At 48.8% G+C, this 21561-nt stretch overlaps 1 protein-coding gene across 5 annotated transcripts in view; it reads right to left on the bottom strand.

Moving 5' to 3' along the window:
- The window catches only part of LOC144162480 (uncharacterized), a 36335-nt gene that overhangs the window by 9185 nt on the left and 5589 nt on the right, over window positions 1-21561 (bottom strand). For 4 of the 5 annotated variants that reach the window (XM_077693026.1, XM_077693029.1, XM_077693028.1 and 1 more), the window contains exons 3-13: window positions 18684-18803; window positions 18075-18272; window positions 16709-16893; window positions 15223-15350; window positions 14214-14353; window positions 9028-9220; window positions 5627-5699; window positions 2511-3970; window positions 981-1327; window positions 710-891; window positions 158-205 (exon numbers count right to left, since the gene is read on the bottom strand). In XM_077693026.1, coding sequence (XP_077549152.1) covers window positions 158-205; window positions 710-891; window positions 981-1327; window positions 2511-3970; window positions 5627-5699; window positions 9028-9220; window positions 14214-14353; window positions 15223-15350; window positions 16709-16893; window positions 18075-18272; window positions 18684-18803 — 3074 coding nt within the window. The remainder of the gene's footprint in view (window positions 1-157; window positions 206-709; window positions 892-980; window positions 1328-2510; window positions 3971-5626; window positions 5700-9027; window positions 9221-14213; window positions 14354-15222; window positions 15351-16708; window positions 16894-18074; window positions 18273-18683; window positions 18804-21561) is intronic. The other variant, XM_077693030.1, reaches the window with a different exon arrangement.

Genomic DNA, 21561 nt, shown 5'->3' with positions numbered 1-21561 from the left:
TATTCCCGTTTCCACGGCACTCTCAGGGTTTCCTGTTATCACCAAATGCCAAGCTGAAAAAACAAAACTTCCTAATTTTGTGGTGCGGAGTAGAGCGTTTAATGAGAAACGTAGCTTTGCGGATTATTCGTTAAGATTTTCTTGTTTGCTGACTTACCAAGGAGGTTTTGTCTGGAACATCTCAATCACAGTGCAGCCAACACTCCTGAAATACAGAAGGGCAGGCAATCAGCTAAATGTACCGTAGTCTCAAATTTCACTGGTTTTAGGCAACACTGGAAAATGCGTGAGCAAGTTTTGTACAAAATGCTTCTAAAATAAAAGAGGTTAAGTTATGGCTCCGACCATGCATTCTTTACCACTGTGACTGTCAAGTTTTTTACTGCAAATTGAATACGAATCATAAAAACTGGCTGGGAAGCCAATCAAATCAACATCTTTTAATAAAAAGTTATGCTATAGTTTAAAAAGTTCACTGCATATTCAGTTGAATAATACCGTTATTTGCGATGTATTCAGCATTTTCAACATTCATACACTTTTACTAAGAAAATCAACAAAACTTAAGTTTCAGTACAATATATACAAGACATGCTTCCTGTTTTCTTTTGCTGAAATCAACATGAAAAGGTACAAACAAGACTTGACACATAACCCAGAAAAAAATAAAAAAGAAAAGGAAGTGGCACAAGCGAGGCCGAGGACGCACCAGACGTCCGACTTGTGCGAGCACTCTTCCTGGCAGATGACCTCGGGCGCCATCCAGTAGGGAGTGCCCCGGGCACTGGCCACCAGGCCCTCGCAGTCGGCTGACGAGGGCTCGAAGGTGGCACACCCGAAGTCGATCAGCTTGATGGTGCCCGTGCCGGGGCACACCATCACGTTGTTGCCCTGCCGGAGGGGAAAGAAAGGAGAAAGGACGTGCGTCCCTTTCATGGGTCCCTTCTCGGAGAAGAACAGGACAGGACCCAGGGGTGCACCTTGATGTCGCGGTGGATGACGTTCCTCTGGTGCAGGTAGGCCAGGGCCTGGAGGAGCTGCCGGCCGTAGCGGCGCACCACCGTCTCGGGGAAGGCCCCGAACTGGGACAGGTTGGCCGCCAGGCTTCCGCCGGAGACGAACTCGAGGAACAGGTTGACCAGCTGCTCCTCCTGCTGCACGCCCAGGAAGGCCACGATGTTGGGGTGCTTGAGGGACTGCAGGATGTCCACCTCCAGCTGCACGGCCGACAGCACGTCCGCCCCACCCAGCTGGAACTGCTTCACGGCCACCAGCTCCCCACCGGACTTGCGCAGGCCGCACCACACCAGCCCAAACGCCCCCTTGCCTGCATCGCATGGGGTGTCCCCACATCAGGGTCACTCTCTCTCTCTCGAACGGCCGGTGCCTCGTTTTACCGCTACGGTGCACCAACGTGCTCTTCGCCGACGTATCAAAAGAGAGCCTGGCACCAGTCACGAGTAGCATGGCCAATAAGGGCCTACAATAGGGCTATCGTGCTTGCTTTTAAGCCATGAATATTAGGGCTGTGCGAATGCTGAATAGTAACTTTCAAATCGAATATCGAATCAAATTCGGAAAAAAAGCCGAATATCGAATCGAATATCGAATATCAACTTTTTTTACAGGCCTTGATTTTTTATAAGTTTTTCTGCAAAAGCAGAAGCTACTTCGCATGTTTGGGAGACATGACATTCTTTTTCAACCCGGAGAACGCACTTTTCAACTTGCATCGGCGGTATTCCAGGAATCCGAAGTGGACGCAATATGCATTTGGGAAAAAAAAAAAATAATAATAAAAGAGTAAACTTGCACTGCAGTTGCTGTACTGCAATCATAGGCAACAACTAATCAGAGCCTCGTAACTCAGAAGCGAGCACAAAGCAATCATAAACCACGATGAGGCACTTCTTCGGAAGCACATAAGCAGCATGAAGCGTGAATAATATGTAGCGGAAAGAAAGCTCGCGCAACAGTCGCCGTGGGCAAGCCTGCACTATCCACTATGGTCTAAAAAACAAGTAAACATGCAGTAACCATACACCAACTGCATTAAAAAAAGCCAGAACTGCTTTTCATTCTAAATTAACGGAAGCGCTGTCAAAATGGTGGTGGTCTTTATCGGAAGCTGCCCGAACATGTAAACATCCGGTCACGCGATTCAAAATGGTGGCCAGAGTCGACGGCGACCGCTCGAAAAAAAGATCTTATCGACGCAATCGCAGATTACTCCGTGCAGCGGGATAGAATTTACGGCCTCTGCAAGGCGCGCTCATCGAAAGCGCGATTTAGATGAAACTTGCTGAGCAGACGGTGTAGCAGCAGTGCGTTAGTGTGAGCCGACATCTCTCGCTTTCACAAAGCCAGGGAACGTTCGGAAACTCCACTCGACTATTTGAAAAACGAATAGTAGATATTCGATTTGCGAATCGAATTATTCGCACACCCCTAATGAATATCTGAAATACAGCGGGTGTCCCCTTTGCACAAACAATCATTAAGACACGTACCAATAAGCTTTCCCTTGATCCAGGGAAACGGGGGCCCTGCGGGGAAGGCCGGGATGTCGTGCAGGTTCTTGGGCAGCGGCGGCACGGGCACCCGTTGCTCCGGCGCGTGCTGGCAAGCCGCTGAACCTTTCCCCTTGGCGCTGACCGTGTGGAACGCAGAACCCTCCATGCCACTCCCCCGCTTGCCACAGGTCAGCGTGTGGGTCCCCTCGGGCCGGGACTTGGCTGTAGTTGTCGTCGCCGCCGTCGTGGGTGTCGCCGCCGCAGGCGGTTGCGGCTGCTCACTGGGCTTGGCCGCCACTTCGGCGAGAGGCTCCTCCCTCCGCGGCAGGGACATGCGCGGTGGCTGTTCGTCCCCGCCCTCCTCCGGCGAGAGGGACGGCAGGTAGACCCAGGAAGCCGACGAGAGGTGCGACGAGACGTCGTCGCGCGTCACCCACGGCGGCAGGAACTTGCTCATCAGCCCCCGGGTGCTTGGCACCGGCATGCGCGATCCGTTGGGCCGCAGGTTGCCGCCTTCCTTGCTCTTCGTGATCAGCGAAAACTTGGGCGGTGCGGCGGCCGGAGCCGCCGCCGTCGTTGTCGTCGTTGTCGTGGATGAAGTAGCGGGAGTCCTCTGTGAGCCAGCGTCCTCCGCTGCACCTAGCGACACCTCCGGCTGCTGTCGTCCCGCCACGGAAACTGTCTTGGGCGGCACGGTGGCCGCCACGTCCGGTACGCTGCGGGCGGTCAGCTCGGGCCGCAGCTTCAGCCGGCTCAGGTGGTAGTTCTTGGCGTAGTGCTGCGTCTTCTTCCGCCTCTGCCCCGCTGCCGCCGGCCGCCTGCGCGACGCCGACTGCTTCTGCTCGTCGTCGGCCGACTCGGATTCGCCGCTCTCGGCCCCACCGCCGCGGTGCTTTGGGCGCACCTTGGCGTACATCTCCTTGGGGGGCACCACGTTCTCCGTGCTGCCCCCGAAGACCCAGGCGGCCGTGCGAGCCGACTCTGCAAGCGGGCTCTCCGTCCTCGCCTCGAGGATGTTCTCCTCGGCTGCGTTCTCCATGTCAGCGTTTATGCCGTTCTTGGTCTCGACGACGACGATGGACGCGAGGTGCGCGTCCAGCGGCAGCTCGAGGGGCGTGTTGGAGGGCATGGTCTTCTGGCGGTGGTAGCTGCTGTTGTCCAGCGTGCCCCCCTCGGCGCACCAGCGCACCTCGTCGTCGGAAGAGTGGTCGCGCGGCCGCACGGGGATGAAGTGGGAGCCGCCGTGGGACGACTTCTGGCGCCAGCAGCCCGGGAGCTGGTGGGGGGCCACCATGCTGGGCGGCTGGTAGCGACGGAACGCCGACAGCGAGGGGTCCCCCCCGCCACGGAGCACCGAGTGGTGCGAGGAGCCCTTGGTCTTGAGCACGGCCTCCGCCTCGGGCTCGCTGGGCTCCTTGTCGCTGCTGCTCGAGCCTTCCTCCTTGGCGGTGGAGCTGCTGCACGAAAACGGCCATCGCGTGAGAGGCGTGAAAGCAAACTCGCGGCTACGCTCTCAGCATGCGTTCCATCTGGCAACGTGCTCTCAAAGAAGAAAGGAAACCTGAAGACAACAGTTATGAAAAAAAGAAAAAGTAAAGCTGCCCTTCTGTCAAAACGGAATGAAGCACTCTGCTACTTTCTTGACAAAACAAGAGCACCATCCACGTATACTTCATGAGCAGCCATGAAAGCATTAATGTAATTACTCAATTTTAACATGCAGCTTTTTTCCCTGAAAAATACGTCCCAAAATTGCATGCATGGTGCTCATCATTATTGGCATTGCAGGGCGATCGTAATGGCACGCCTGTGCAAGCAAAGATTCAAGATTGCTTGAACAACAACAACCCTTTAAAAAAATAAATAAATAAAAACAGGCAACTACCATAAAATTCCAAGCAAGCGAGTCGAGATCACCGGCAATGTAGGGAGGGGACACTATCCCGAAACAACACCACAATTCAAGATGGCAGCGACGACAACAACCCACCTTGCCAGGAAAAAAAATGCGGAATGCACATTCTGCCAAGGAATGTTAGTCATCACTCTCAAAACCATCAAAAGACTCCTCTGAGCCAGTCCACAACAAAAATTTGCAGGATTCCGCTTGAAGTCTGCCCCGGTCTCTTGGTGCCCTGCCAATCCACCTAGCAGGTCATGTTCCTTTGAGGCATGCAGTGCGTTCCTTATGCCCCAGACCCAAAGGACCATACTTAACTATCTTCGGTTACAGCAGCCCATGCCTCAGCAACAAAATCAAGCACATGCTGTCGCCAAAAGAAATCGACACCGCTGGAAAAAAAATGAGAAATGGTGCGTAGAGATTGGGCTAACGGGCTGCTATCCATGACTGGATTGGATTGGATTATAGACTGGCCATGGCAAGCCACTGTCACCTGGGTGCAGTGGATTTCGGGGTCTGGACACTGTGGAGTGAAGTGGAAGGGGGGGTGGCTTTCTCAGAATGGCATGGAAATTTGAAATTAGCCGTGGATTTAGGAAGAGGAGTACTTGCATGGATGGATGGGGGCGCTTGTTCAGAATTTTACGGTAGGTTAATTTATTTGGCAAGAAGGAGAGCATCTACTGCATGCAAGGTGTTCCACACTACAGCAACGCAAAGGTGCACACAGAAGGCAATTGTATACATCTGGTGGGTGGTGGGCATGTTATCAGTTCAGTTCGGAAGGGTAGCCACCATGTGTAATTTGCCATGCAGCATTTTGTGATTCGAGGGTGATGAGAGCCGCCCTAGAGTGATAAAAAAATTCTTGCACACATAAGCAATTTGCCCCATGAAGAGAACTTTTACACCTTTTCTTTTTCCCCGGTCGTGAAAACCAGGTGCATGCTACAATCAAGGGCACATTAAATTCGAGTAAATAAGGCAACTGGTGGCAAATTTTAAAAGGCTGGTTTTCAAAACACAATGTTAGGATGATACGAAGGACTACAGTGTTACAAAGAGTTCTCATTCCTTACATTTTGAAGTCTGCAGAGCTTACGTAAGGTATGAATGCATGTGTAAAGGCGCAGTAAGTAGCTAAACCACAGTTTCTTTTGGTTTGAACAGCACAGGAGGGAATTGTCGCTCGAATGAAGGGGCCTCTTACCCAGGTGAGCTCTGTTCTCCTGGAGCAGCAACACTCCTTGATTGCAAGATCAGTTGTCCCAGTTTTCTTTTTTCTGCAATGGAAGAATCGTCAGTCAGATGAGCGAATGTTGGCATTCATTTCTCGAGTTACAGGCACACTAGTGCAACGGACCTGCGTTTGTACAAGAGCGGCCTCTACTGGTTGCCCAGTAACAGTGCATTGTGTTATAACTAGGGGTGTGCGAATATCAATTTTTTAATTTCGAAGCGAATTCGAATAATAAAAACAAAGTTCGAATCGAATCGAATATTTTTCGAATATTTTTCGAATACGAATACTTATTTCTTTTTTGTAAAATTAAAGTTTTCACCATCTAGAGACACAAAAACTGCAACTTTATTGCACAACAAATTACACAAAGTAAAATTAGGAATTACACAATACCATTGCACTCAACAGGTTAAGGTCTACACTCACTTAAATGTTAACATGGAGAAAGGTTAACTGCTCGACATGTTCGGGGAGCAGTGACAACCTCCTGCTCGTCACCACTTTACCAGATACCGAAAACAGCCGCTCACTTGAGACACTAGTAGCTGGCATGCCCGAGCCCGTGCACATTGCCGCGCGCTGATACAGTAAAATCTTGATGATACTAATCTCGCGGGACTGCGAAAAATATTCGTACGTATCATCCGAAATTCGTATGAACCAATGCAGACCAAAAAATTTAGCGCTGAAAAAAAGTTTTCGTTTATTTCTTTTCCTACTTTCGCGTGAAGAAATTCGTGATTTTTTCTGTTTTTCTTTAACCCCCGTGTTGCAAAGCAGTCCTTTCTGGAGCACGTAAAGCTTCGCGCTCGTCTCCTCACTCGCTGTGCCCAAGCTCGCTACACGCCGCAACAGCCAAGCGTGAACCGCATGGTGCGTTTTTGCACGCGATTCGCTCGCCTCGGCTCTGCGAGCGCTGTATTTTCACGCCCACATCGACGATTTCGCCCCCGCGGTAGCGCCTACCTCGGTCAGAAAATAGAGAGTTTTAGCATAACGTGCTCCGCTGCGGCGGCGGGTAGCGGGGCGCGACTGGGGAGAGCAAATTCGTCACGGTGGGGTGGATTAGTCCCGCGCGGCCTGCCTTCGCCATGCCCGCTCTTTCCCTCCGCTGAGGGGCAACCTCCTCGCACTCCCCGCGCGCGCATGCGCAGTCCGGTCCCGCTACCCGCTAACCTTAGCGTAGCGTACGGGAGCCGCTATGCTAAAACTCTCTAATGACGCACGACGCGCGCGGCAGAATGGAGGAGCCTACTTGCGATGAGATCGAGACAGCCGGCTTGGCTCCGCCGGAGATGGTTAGGCTTAGCACCCCGGCAAATATTTTATGGGCGCTTTCACTAGCGGCGCGGATGATGTTTTATAGTACCGTTTTCGTATGCATTATCAGCTCCTTTACCGCACAAGCAACTTCGTGTCTCCCTTGAGCCGCATTTTAAAGAGTTGTTAGAAGCGGTCGCTCGAGCGCCCGCGCCACTTCGCAACTGGAGCCGACGCCATGTTGACGCCGCCAGCCGCGCCGCGCGCAGCGTGGGGTGGTTTCGCGGCGGTGTCAGCGCGTTGGGCGTGCGCAGAGAGTTTTCGCGAGCAGAAAACAACATTCCGGCCGTTTCTGGAGAAAGAGTGACAAACAGGAGGCGAGAGCCGTCACTTGCTCGTTCGGCAGTCGGGTGCCTCGCCGGCTCGTTCGTATCTCCCGCCGGGCCGCGCAGGTCCGTTCGTAACAGCCGAAATGTTTCCCATTGCAAACGATGCAATTTCGCCGGGACTTTACGGAAATTCGTATCATCCCGAAATTCGCACCCCCAGAATCGTATTATCAAGAGTCCACTGTAAATAAACACCGATACAGACACGCTCTGATTTTTTTTTTTTTAGTTTTGGGTGGTTCGAATATTTCGAACAATAAAAGTGTCGTTCGAATCGAATCGAATACCAAAAAATTCGAATCGAATATTCGAAGTTTCGAATATTCGCACACCCCTAGTTATAACACCCGCGTTTACAGCAGGATATGTTGTAGATGCATGGAACCAACAAAAGAAGCAAATACTTACCGAGGCCTAGATTATTCGCAGCTGCCTGTTACAGAGAAACAAAATGCGCACACCTTGTCTTCTCTGACCAAGGAAGTCGCACTAAATATACCGCCACTTTAATAAGAAGAACAGCATATTGTTGCATGCCTGCCATAAAGTCTGATTTGAGTGTTCATGGGTTGTATCCTTCCTCCACCATTTTACTTGCTCAGCAACTGAGCTCTGAGGTACTGGTGACGCGAGGAGGATAAGAAACGAGCTACATTAGAACCCCATTGATACGTTCTCGATTCATACGATTTCCCAGTTACAACGCTCTCAATTGTGAACACTGACAATTTCCCATAGTACGTTTCTTACCGGATAGTACGTTCTTCTGGATTGTACATTTCTCCCTCGCGTTCTTTTCGAAACGTATGCTGATAACACAGTTTCTCTACCCTTAAGGGGGCACATGGGTCTTTGATCAAAAACTTTCTTTTTTACAGTTACGATGGTAAAAATTGGAGGACACATGTAATTTTTCATTCTGATTGTATATATAAAATTTATTTCTGTGTAAAATTACTCCATTCAAATTTACTGGGATTTTAATATTTGATTGTTTGACAGCTTTTGCAAAAAAAACTGCTGGAGGGATGCAGCTGAACAAGGTACCAGTGAGCTGTGCACAAACCAAGGAGTGCAATAAGGCTAACAGTATCATTCTATCTGGTCTGTAGTAGAAGTTATGACCGTTTGAAGTTTGGGTTAGGGAGGTGGGAACCAGAAAAACCAGTTTTGCCTTCCAAGTGCAAATTTCAAATGGTACAGACTAGCACTAACAATGATGATGTTAGTCTTAATGTGCTCCTTGGTTTGTGCACAGTTCACTGGTACTTTGTTCAGCTGCATCCCTCCAGCAGTTTTTCACGAAAGCTGTCAAACAATCAAATATAAAAATCCGAATAAATTTGAGGGTAGCCGTTTTACACAAAAATAAATTTTATATCTACAATCACAATGAAAAATTACTTATGTCCTCCAATTTTTATCATCGTAATGTAAAAATAAACATTATGGTTTAAGACCAGTGTGCCCTCTTAAAGAAATAGGAGCTGAATGGCATGCCCATCCACAGCCAGAATTACATCACAGAATGTGCACACGTCTGCACGAATACGCCATGCAAACAGGCCACAAATGCAACATTAAATCATGGCTGCGTCCCAAATTATTCACCGCGCTGGTATGGAAATCGTTAGCGCACTGTGTGCCATGACATGACAGAAGGAATGATTAAGAGGGATCCCCCCCCCCAGGTCCCCCCCAACTGCTTGGCCCCCTCACCGTGCTCCAGCGGCGTGAGCCTCAGCTTGTCCGCCCTCTCGCAGAGGGCGCTCTCCACGGCCCTGCGCAGCACGCTGTACACGTCCGTGCTGCCCGCACAGCACAGGGGCGACTTGCCGTCCTGGGCAAAGCTGAGCACGTCCGCACCGCGCTCCAGGAGCAGCCACACCGCCGCTATCTTGCCCGCCGACGCCTGCGAGGGGCAGCATCCAAGTGCTGGTGCATTTGGGCCACTTGCTGAACGATACTGGGGCACAGTAAAATGCATACAAGGAGGCGACACAACATGTGCAGCAGGGCGACCGCCCTGCAGCACTTTTGCAAGGTCTACCAAGCTTTTAATTGGCGTATTCATGGGAGGTTGTGGCCGTTACTACACCAGGGTGGCCAATCCTGCTCTGGTGAGGTAGTGCATTACCGGCAATGGTTGCCGGGGTCAGGCCGCACCCCAAGCCCCATTCTGCAATTCCCTCAATACGCGTTTTTTTTTTTTTTTTTTAATCCGGTGGGAATTGTCTCTCGCACTGGGATTCGAACCACGGTCCTTCTGCACACGAGGCGGATGCTCTGCCTCTACGCCACCTCTGAGTCGTCCTTAATTTAAGGGTTCAACTTAAATTGAGGACGACTCAGCGCGCAATGGAACGGAAGATGATAGGTGTAACATTAAGGGACAAGAATAGAGTGGAGTGGGTCAGGGAACAAACGCGTGTACAGTCGAATCCCGCTACAACGAAATTGACGGGACGTGCGAAAAATTTCGTTGAAGCGAAAATTCGTTGAGGCGAAATCTGCCCCAACACACCACGGAAAGGCCAGAAAAATAGCCCCGTGCGTTTCCGCAACATTGGCAGCATAATACAACGTTTAGAAAAAGGAGTGACGCGCAATAACTCATGTTTATTCGGATAACAAACATACCAATGGTTATCTGTTTTTTCACCACCCAAAGAACGCGTTACGGAGGGGGGTGAAGATATGCACGCGCAAAACGTATCGCTGTACAACAAGGCGTGTCCACCGAGCTGATTACTTGCAGATAGCTGCTAGGCCGTGGGAAGCCCCCCTCTCGCTTGTGGCAGGAGCAGTGCCGTTATCTTATCCTCTGACAGGGCACGGCAGCTACTGACCTTGGCAGGCAAGACGCGCGCGCTTGCATTTAACGGGACCGCGCGCTCGCGACTAAGATAGGATGACTAGGCTTCAAGACCAAACGCGCAAACATGATTTTCGCTCTTGGCTATGAAGAATGGTAGAAGGAAAACGGCAAGGACAGCTGCTCACAACGCATACGTGACGGCACCGCGCCAGCAGCGGAGCACATTCATGCAATTTCAACCATTTTCAACTGGATACGGATTGGCTGTAGCTCTGGGGCTCCGCCTTGGCGAAGCGGACCTGCGCCTCGTGTAAAGACGGCCAGCCACATCGTTATCACCATCAAGCAATGGCGTGCGCCTATGAGTTATTTTTTTTGTTTTGGGTGGTGGTGTGGTCGCAACGCGCATTTTCGGTGAAACTAAGCGTCCTGAATGTATAAAAAGTTACAGATAGCTGGCGCTATGCTTATTTTATTGTCAAATAATTGTTCAAACCCAGCCCAAATCATCGAAAATTTCGTTGAAGCGAAAGCGAGCCTGACAAATGGTTCGTTGTGGCAAGGACTTTGTTGCATTGACTTCTATGGCTAGCTGACGGGGAATTGGAAATATTTCGTTGAAGCGAAAATTTCGTTGAAGCGGCGTTCGTTGTAGCGGGGTTCGACTGTAGTAGAAATTAAGAAGAAGAAACGGACGTGGGCAGGACATGTAATGCGAAGGCAAGATAACCATTGGTCATTAAGGGTAACAGAGTGGATCCCTAGAGAAGGCAAGCGTGGCAGGGGGCGGCAGAAAGTTAGATGGGCAGATGAGATCAAGAAGTTTGCGGGGATAAATTGGTCACAGTTAGCACAGGACCGGGGTAATTGGAGAATAATGGGAGAGGCCTTTGCCCTGCAGTGGGCGTAGATAGGCTGGTGGTGGTGGTAATGATGATGACCAAGCTTTTATTGTTATACACAAGTTGTAGAGGAGAATGTGGTAAGTTATGTCAATAGTAGGGATGGGTGAATAGTGAATTTGAGGTTTGAAGCAAATAGTGATTTGGTCGAGTAATTTCGAATTATTCGTTGAAAAACAGTTGATATCTGCACCAATGCGCAGCAGATGATGCAGTGATCTGCCGTATTAACTAGAATCTAATTTACTAAGTTCTAAACAGATACTGAAAACAAATATATGTAAATACAAAACTGATTGATCCAATTAGATGAGAAGATTTATATTCAAACGCTATAAGTAGTCGCCAAAATGTAAAAGTGACACGCAGTTGGCTAGAGTTTTTAGCACCACCTACAAGCTCTGCTACAAAAAGAGCATTGCAGCCACTTAGTATCCGCGGCCATAGCCAACCAAAGTGCATGCAACAGGCAGGGGGGTAAAGCGAGCTCCGAGACCGTACGAATCATGGGCGCTGACATGATACAATTTTTATGGTTGCCAGATCAATTGTATTCAGCTTTCTAAAAAGTTGTTCCGTAATTATTTAATTAAAACAAAGAACTGAACCAAAATAGTTACAAATAATTGCTTCAGTAATTAAAACTAGCTTTATAAAAAAACTTTTAGCGTAATTAAGCTCTTATTAGCAGAGAAAGAGTTATTGCGTAGTTCAGTTTTGGTTTCGATTTTCTGTGTGCTAGGAACTGGCGAGGCCCTTGCGCCTGACTTGCGCAGTGTGTGTGTGCAGTCTCCAGCTCAGATCTGCGTGCGTACAAAATGTGTACAACCGGTACAACTCGAATTCACGCGCTGAGCAAGTGCCTCCCCGGGCGCTTGCGAGGCTGTCATTCTTTATTGCCCCTGAACTGACGCCGGAACAGCGATTCTGATCTGACCTTGACTACCGCAAGTTCACTACAGGCTACGGAGTGGCAGCCAGCGATCGTTCCCGTTGGAAGAGATATAAAAGGAGCTTTTATAATAGTTCGGTTCGAGTTATTTTATTCATGGAACTTTTTGCAGCTTTTAGTGCTTCGAACTTTCGCGCAAACGTTCGTGAAGGTAGAACGAAAAAATAGGTAACGAAATGCGGTTTCTTATTTAATCAGTCAATGTTCTCTCCTCGCGCGCTCTGTGCGGTAAATTACTGCCCATTCAATACTGCGCATTCAGTCCCGCAAGCTTTCCCTTTGAAGCGGTGGAAAGCAGCTAGAACTTGACGAATACAGACAGAATGGAAAACGGGACACGCCGCCGGCTGTATTTCGCATACTACCTTGGCATGCATTCTTCCACTCCGTTGGCCTGCGATCGACCGTGCTCTTTCGTTCCTGCGCTTCAAAGCGCCGCGACTCACCGGCAATATCAGCGTTGGCCCATGTTTTTTAGTGTGTCAATAAAGGTTTTACATTGAGCTAAAGCCACAGTTCACGTCACTTCGTTTGAAAAGCATTGAGCCACTCGCAAAATGTCACAGAATGGCAAATAAAGCGGCACAGCGCAAAAATGCAAGGAGATCATACGGAGATTCATTATTCTGTGCACCCAGTACGGATCAGCTGACTCCTTGGCGTCCTCGCGCATGCGATCAGCCGCATTCGAGCTTGCGCGCAAGTGTTGTGTGAGCGTTGCCACATCTTGCTCCAATAGTCTCAGTACATACAACTCGCACGTACGCTAAACCGAAAACACGTCGGTTACCTACCCACAGTAGATAAACTACGCAATGCTGTCGACGCCGCCTACACAATATCTGCCTGGCCAGCGGTCCGCCATGTTACAATTTCTCCCGGCATGCTTCGCTAGCCGGACGCGGAAACGCCACAGTAGCACGTTGCCAGATTACAACCCATCGCTTTCGCCGTTTTTAGTAAGGAAAAGCTCAGCTGGCAACCTTCAAATCGTTGTATCATGTCTGCCACCGTGTGTCGTACGGTTCCAATGCATTGGCTCAACGGCGCGCTTTCCCTCTAGAGTCAGTATATTATCTCTATGGCAACAGGCTGCCATTTTGAACAGGGTTCTGCAAATTCCATATCAAATCGGAAGAACATGTGCGTCAACTTGGTGCCGCTATGTCAGCAGTGGTGTAGTTTCAGTGCTGCTTTTGAACAGAAAGTGTGATGGTGGCCGAGCACTCGTCGAACCTCTAGGCAAGGCAACAACTTGGCACTGATGACAGAAATGTCTGCGTTGGTGGGGTCCTGCAACAAGCCTGGGATGACATCTTGGAAGGCTTGACCGAAAAGCTTGGCTTTTGGCTGCCTATTCGGGAGCGCCGAATGATTCGTAAATATCAAATACCTGGATTCGGATCGAAGCAAATAACGAATGAAGAGCAATTTGATCAAACATTCGACAACACTGACATTCGCCCATCCCTAGACAACAGAAAAAAAGAAATAACATGAATATTTGCAGTAACAACACTGCTTCTTTGATTTACTTGTCAATGATTAGCCACGGGCTAGTCTGCAGTGAATTTGGGATTAACAAAGAGGCCCAGAGTTTGGACAATAATTTCGTGCAAGTAGTTGCACATTTCCTGGAATGTGTTAGAAATTTCACAATAACGTATTGGCTGCATGCTTTGCTACGGCTGTTAGTGGCGTAGTTCCCAGTTCTCATTGCAATGTAGTTGGACATTGCACTGAAGACTAGCTTCTCCACGTACCCCACAAGGGGGGATTGGCAGAATATGAATCGGTTAGGCACACTCCCGTGCTAGAACTGCATGCTTGCGGCTTGCTTCATTATGTAGTTGCGTTTTTATGTTGTAAGCAATGTCAAATTGCTGACACCAACAATTGCAGCACTCAGCTATACATTTTTACTTTTCTTTCAGTTTAAATATTGCCAACTGCTACTAAAGTGTTCGCTTCGATTCCAAGCTATTCAAACGGCCGCATGTTTCAATTCAAAAGCAAAAGTCACTACTTGCACAGAGGTCTACTTTGAAAAGTAGAATCAAAATGAAAGGAGAAAAGATTGTGGTTGACAAGGTAAACCAGTGTAGAGAAAATTAGTGCCTCGATTTGCCGAGTCAGCAAAGAAGAAGAGAGAGAGGAACAGGAACAACAACAACAAGACGGAGGGCGACTTAGGGGGAGGAGGAGGAGGAGATGAAGATGGAGGGTGACTCACAGCCAGGTGGAGTGGAGCGATGCCTCCGAGACCCGTGGCACTCGGGTCGGCCCCAGCATCGAGCAGCAGCTGGATGGCATCCACGGATCCCGCCTGGCTCGCAAAGTGCAGAGGCGAGAACCCGTGCTTGTCCTTGATGTCTGCAATCATGCGCGCCAACAGTGTCAAGGAATGCCGCTTGCAGACGCACAGCTTCGCAGAAAGTTTCTCAGCTTGCCTTTCAAAGCTCCTGAATAGACATGGAAGTGTTTGAGTGTTTTTACTGTCGACCACTGCAGTTGGCAGGCACAGCCTTGCTCACTTGAAAGACGTCTGTTTCTGCGTTCTTTCTGCCCCACATCCACAAAACGTCAGTCAAGAAATCCAAAGGCTCGTTTCGAACCAAACTTCAGGCACTGCTGCCAGACCCCAACCACCATCTGCTGCGTTGCAAGAAAACTACTTTTATTTTCCATGTGGTATGATGGCCATTTTTAATCCCGCTGTCGAAAGAAAAACTGCACTGCACAGTAAGATAGCCATATCCACAAGCAGGGAACGTGCCCACATCCACAAAACGTCAGTCAAGAAATCCAAAGGCTCGTTTCGAACCAAACTTCAGGCATTGCTGCCAGACCCCAACCACCATCTGCTGCGTTGCAAGAAAACTACTTTTATTTTCCATGTGGTATGATGGCCATTTTTAATCCCGCTGTCGAAAGAAAAACTGCACTGCACAGTAAGATAGCCATATCCACAAGCAGGGAACGTGCTCAGAAACACCGCCAGCCTTGCAATTCTGCTACTTTCTCAAATAATTTCCATGATGTTATGAGCAGACCAAGGAAGAAGGCAAATACTTAAAAAAAAAAAGTTCACTACAAAGCAAGCAATGTTACATACTACGCACCTTCTTCCGCTAGCCTATTCATCACTTAAAAGAATTGACCAAACTTCAGAAGACAGGTGTCCTTTCATCTTTTCCACATCGGACAACTCTCTGAAGGGGTGGGGTGAGACCCCTCCTTACCGACTTTCGCCTCGTTCTGCAGAAGTAGGGAAATGACCGCCGCGGTGTGTTCGCAGCACGTGTGGGAGGCATAGTGCAGGGCCGTCCTGCCCTGACGGTCCTGGTGGTTGACATCCCGGTGAATGAGGCTGCACAGTAGACGCCCAACCGGGCACCACGGCAATATGAGACAAAAGAATTATTCAGACCTTGGAATGTGCGGTGTCTCAAAATTTAATCCCTGAATGTTTCCACACAGGCCACGGCTGCTTTTGCACACCAGAATGTTAACATACTCTCTTCTAAGTTCCCAAAGTTGCCCGTGGCCTACCGTGCTGACACAAGCTCGAACGATGCACAGCCCTCTCTTTTAATGCGAATTACTTAGAAGCGTGGATGTATCGTGCACGGTCTTACGCAAACTTCTGTTCTGAGCATGCAAATCTGAAGAAACTGTGTTACATCCCTGTAGGCCATACATTTCAAAGGCTACATATACTGCATCCCACCTGTGATGCACTGGAAACCATAAACCAGTTCTTCGTGTTTATATTTCACCATCCATCTGGAATCTGAAAACTAGTGAGTGGGTTTGTGAAACTTTAAGGCAAACAATGGCAGGTGTTAGGGTCTTGTAGTGCACCAAAAGCATTAAAGTAGTGTGCCCCATCAACTCCTGGCCTGCGACTCTGAACTCACCATTCACTTTGGCTATGGCACCTGCCGTTCGACAACAGGCGCATGCGTGCTTGCAACTGTAGCAACTCACTTAAAAGTATTGTAACAACACAAAGGGGGCAGATGCTAATAGCAAAATAGGCCATGCAGGTAATGTCAACTATACTCTAAAAAGCCTCGCTTTGTCAGCGGCCAAAACCAAAACTCTATCGCTCTCTTCAAGAAAGGGGCCATGAAGACAAAATACAACTTCATTTTATTTGGAAGAAATAGCCCTTGGTGACCCAGTCAGCTCAATCTCAGGCACAAGTCATTTTTTTTACTGAAACAAAGAAAAGCAAAGAACATCGAGAAACTTTCAAATTTCGCGCTGCATGACGTCAGCAGCGATGCAATAGAGAAAAAACTAAAAACATAGCCGTCCGTCAGTCTGTTAACTGCACGTTAGAATTCAAGCGATATGATCAGACAGAACTACAACCGCTCACTACAATCACTGCAATCACCCCTTCATGTTTCTTGGCAATGGCTTACGTCAGTGGCCGCCAATCCCACAAACAAGATTCTCTGACGGCGTAGATGAATCGCCGCAAAGTGACTGGAGAGTCGCTGCTGCCTCATTTGTTTTCATCAATATCTGGATTATTTGTTGGAAGTTTGTGGTAAAAAGGGGTACTACTGCTATTGGGACAAAGCCATCTTTTTAACAAACCCAACTTGCATTTTGTCTTCACGACCCCTTTAGCGAACTTCGAAACAGCTCAAACAGTCACGGAGCAACCTCGGCCGACCTCACGCGCTCCTCGTGCACCAACAGAAGGAGACTCACATGCCGTGGTCGAGCAGCACCCGTATGACGCCCAGCGGGTCGTACGACCGCAGGACGCCCGCCGACGCCAGCTCCTGGAAGGTGGCCAGGTCCCGGCAGACCAGCACCAGGGGCGTCGAGCCCTCGGCATTGGTGCAGTTGATGTCCAGGCCACCGTTGCCCGTTTGGGACAGCAAATGCTGAACCTGGTGGAGGGGGAGGGAGAGAGGGGCAGGGCTCTTCGTGCTGCCAGTCAGCAAAGAAATGAACAAAAACAGGCACGGACAGCGTTCTTTAACATAGACTAGTTGTGAAACCCCGCGTCTGAATCCGATCCCTGCGCGTGTACTCCACTTTCGTCGGAAATGAACAGCACGCGTACTGGTGTGCCATCTAGGGGACAAGAACTGAACTTCGCTAAATGTGGTCAATCCCTTGCAGCGGCCATCCGCACCACTGTGTGCCGGGTGAGAGAGATGTGGTACGAACGGGATTAGAATATGGCAGACGCGGCTGAGTGCACAGCAGGATGTGGCTAGGATCAGTCTTTTTGGTTCGGGACTCCAAGTAAAGGTGTGCGCTTCCGGAGACTCTGTCATTCTTGGGAACAGCAGCATTCTTGGGAACCAGTACCACAATATTTCCTTTTAATACTAGCGCAATCTATTCAATAAAACCTGGTTTTCAAATGAGCAAATATTTAGTTAGAAATGTTTCTTCATGTTCTGATGGCATTTTTTCTACAGCTTGTGGAAGCAGCCACAAACAGCTGATTACTACTTCGACTTTCTATCGGGGCAGACTAATCCAGTTGCCCCCGTTTGTCCCCAGGGATGGGGACAAACAGGGGACCTGTCTTCGATGCCCAGAACTATGGGGAGTTTGGCAACCTGCATCAAATGGCTGTGCATAATTATAGGCATGAGATGACACGCCGCTTCCATCTAAAGCTGCACTCACCTGCTTCTTCGTAACTGCAAGCACACATTCACGACTACACTATCATCATCATTATTCTGTGTACACTGCAGGATGAGGGCCTCCCCCTCAGGTTTTCAGCCCCTTCTATCGCGATCAACTGAGTCCAATCTTTGCCCTTGAATTTCTTTAATTCATTCCTTCATCAGGTCCCTGGCACTATTTTGTTTACCATCCCTTGGTAGCCATTGCCTGGATGGTCTACCTGCTGCCCTTCACACACACGACGTGTCCTGCCCAACCCTCCTTCTGCTCAATTTGAATGTCTTCCACCCGAGTCTGCTTCCCAATCTCCAAGTGTCGCTTATTCCAACTTGCCCCGCTACGACCTCGCTTGCTGTGTGCTAAACCAAAGCCGAGAGCCCCTTCCTGGCGAGGCATGCAGAGAGGAGGAGGAGGGCGAGCAGACCTCGTCGCGCTGTCCGCTCCAGGCGGCCAGCAGCAGGCGGCGCTCCTCGCTGCTCCGGTGGGGGCTCTCCTTGAGCAGGTAGTCGGGGAAGCCCAGCACTAGGTGCACCAGCGAGGCCGGCAGCGAGTCCAGGCAGTTCTGCCCCGTGTAGCTGTGCAGGGTCGGGTCTGCCCCGTGCTGCAGCAGCTCGCTCATGGCCTGCGCCGCGCGTTGGTTATTGGGTGGCCGGGTCAGACGCCCGCTCTGACAGAGGCTCCTTGTCTTCGAAGAAAGGAAGCTTTCCCCCGCCCCCGCCCAAAATGGAACACCAGATACGTCTTCGCTCGTCAACACAGCGGGGCTCCTCGATCCGCGGTCTCGGACTCACCACACCGCGGGGATATATGAGAAAAATGAATGCCTAGTTGCTTCCTGGGCGAAGAGCCCCAGTGGCACGAAGACCCCCACATTGCAAAATTCATGCTTCACGCACAGCCATGTCTTCTTATCACACTCCCCACCCACCAGAGAACGCACTATTTGCTGAAGTAGCCATTTTTTCCCAAGTGGTGCAAGCACTTGGAACAAGCGGCAAAAGGAAGAAGAGGAGGGAAGGCGCACGCGACTCACATCCGGGTCCTGGACTAACGAAGCCACCATGAGGGCCGTATTGCCCGTCGAGGGGTCCCGGGCGTTGACATTGACCCTGTGCTTCTGCAGCAGCCGACGGATCTTCTTGAAGTCCCCGTCCTGCACAGGGCCAGGGCCCACACACATTATAAACGTCCACCACTTTTAAACAAACAGAGGAGAAAAAAGTGAGGCGGCACCCGATCTGTCTAGATAGGTGCTCCTATATACCGAATGCGGGTCCCTAGACCAGCGTTTCTAACCTGGTAGAATCTACTCCCCCTAGGCTTCCCATAAAAACATGCAAACAAGTGGCATTAAAGTGAAATTGAAGCCTGGAATGTGTAAGGTTATTTACAACCCCACCCCCTTTTTCAGCTGGAAAAGTTTGCCCAGAAGAGTCTCTTTCTTTGAACCGTCCTCCTCCCTGCCAATTTGCTTGACCTCAGTTGCAACAACAAACCATCACACTCCAGGGCAAAATTTGAAACCCCACAAGCACATCAAGCCTGCGGAACGTGCGTGCAAGTGAACAAAAGGTCAACCTTTACCACAAAGTGGGTGACAAATAAACACTACAAAGACTGAGATGACACCAAGAAGCATTGCAAACCACCGTGACATCACTGCAGCAGTTCACCCGGTGCTTGCTGCTCTTCCGAGCATGACAGATAAACAAAGCCTTTGGCCTTCCACTGAACAGTCAGATCAACGATATTTACACATAGTTTAACATAAAATGCGGCCACAAGGTGAGTCCAACGTATTCACTTCAGCATCCCTTTAAACGTCTATTTACAGTTTTGAATGGTTATTTTTAAACTTTGGCAATGCTCCTTCCCACTGTAGTGACATACTTGAGCAAACTTAAACACGGCTTCTCTTAGTGATGATGTTCGTCCTAAACTAAAGTACGCGGCCGCCATTTGGGACCCTCATCAGGCATATCTAATAAATGACTTAGAAGCCTTACAAAACCATGCTGTCCGCTTCATCTTTTATGATTACTCACCCTATACCAGCGTAACCGCATTAAAAAATCGCGCTGAACTCGAAGCCTTATCGCATCGTCGCAACATATCTCGCTTAGCATTATTTCATGAACTGTACTACCACATATCCCTTCGTAACAAACTCATTTGTGAACCCGCAGCCATTTTTTCGCGCCGAGATCATTCATGCAAAAGTACCATTGCTTTTTCCGAATCATTTGTTCCTCGTAGCACAATAGACTGGAATAATCTACCATCAAACATTGTTACTGAACTGAATACCATGAAATTTACTAATGCTTTGAGCAAAATATCAATGTATAATATGTATCATTTCACTGCCTCCTTTCACTCAGTTCTTGCATTGTCAAACGACGTATGGCATTATATGTTGTTATAATCTGTGTAGTTTGTTCTAGTTACTGTAACAATAGCTGTTCTTATTGGTCTCCTGAATTTTTCCTATTTGTTTGCACTCTAGCGATGTAAATTATTTTTGCCATTTTTAGTTTTTGTGTTTAATTGTTCTTTTTGTAGTTTTTGTGACACCAGTGTAACCTCCCTACCCTATGTAATACCCTCCCCAGAGGGCCTTTAGGGTTTTTTTGAAATAAAATTAAAAAGGAACTGATTGCCGAAAGTATGACCTCGTTCGGAGAAACTGTGCTCCAGCAACAGCCAAAAGCTCACTTTAGCCACTGAAAACACACATTCCTTCTGGCATTTTTTTTTCATCATTCAAGATATAAAACAAAAATTTCAGCGTCAATTTTCTAAATATTGGCTACAGTTAAACCGAGAGCCCCTCCGAACATTTTGAAAAGCCAAGGAGAAAGAGGGAAAGTGGACGCTGTGATGCAATACTTCACACTTTTAGTGGGTTGCAGGGATAACCTAGTTTTGGAAATGCTGCCCTAGGTTATTACGCTTCGAGCTTCGACGACACAAAAACAGGCCGCCCAAAATATCTCCCGGCATATACAAGCATCACACCATCAAGAATACAGTCACCATGACCAATATTTTAGCTATTCCAAGTGAAATCACTATAACTGTGTGCAAAGTCCCGTACATTTCCAGAAATCAGACTGGAAGCTTTCATTAAAGCTTCCAGAGCCCCCACGAAAAAGACATGAAACTGTAGACTGCTGCCAGCCACTGTGGCAAGCTAAACCTTGCTTGGACTACCACCGGCAATTCTATCACACAGCAAAGCACTCCACACCTGACAAGGAATATATGTGCTTTAAATAGGAATATGAGCAAGTACTATTCCTGAGACGCCATATTGTGAAGTTAGTTAAGTACATACAACAAGATAGGAGAAGAGACATTAAGGCTGCAATAAATCAGTCCCAATGCAACGCCATGCACTTAAGCCAGCCTTCAATAGATTTATTGGCAGTTCATCTGCGAGCCATGTGCACAGCACAGTTCATTGGCTACTGATATCAGTTTTTCAGCAAGCTAGGATATAGAGCTAGTCAAGATCTAAATGAATCGAAAACAGGTCAGAAGAGAAGCTGTTCCTATCAACTGTCCTCTGCTACTGTAGGATGGCCAGTCTCTGTTTGACGTGCGTTTGCACCTGAGTATATGTTGCATTCAATTCACCATAAGTTCTAGCTGTCAGTCTAGAGTAAGCAATCGAACACACCAAAGGCCAACACAGTGCAGGGCAGAGCAAGCAAATCTGAATCCACCAACAAAACACAGTTGTTTCTGGCTGAACATAGTGACTTTTTTTTTTTCCATGTGAGAAACAGAATTCCCTGTCAAGGGAGGGCATCTCAGAGAGCCAAAGCAACGGGTTATCAATCCTCTTGTCACAATTTGTTTGCACCGCCAATTACAGTCCATTGCAAACATTGAGGATCTTACATGAC

Source organism: Haemaphysalis longicornis, unplaced genomic scaffold (assembly GCF_048455015.1).
Source record: "Haemaphysalis longicornis isolate Haplotype H1 unplaced genomic scaffold, Haemaphysalis longicornis Haplotype H1 scaffold_12, whole genome shotgun sequence".
NCBI classification, from domain to species: Eukaryota; Metazoa; Arthropoda; class Arachnida; order Ixodida; family Ixodidae; genus Haemaphysalis; species Haemaphysalis longicornis.
Note: the sequence above shows the minus strand (reverse complement) of the source record. Positions and strands in the feature narration are given on the sequence as shown.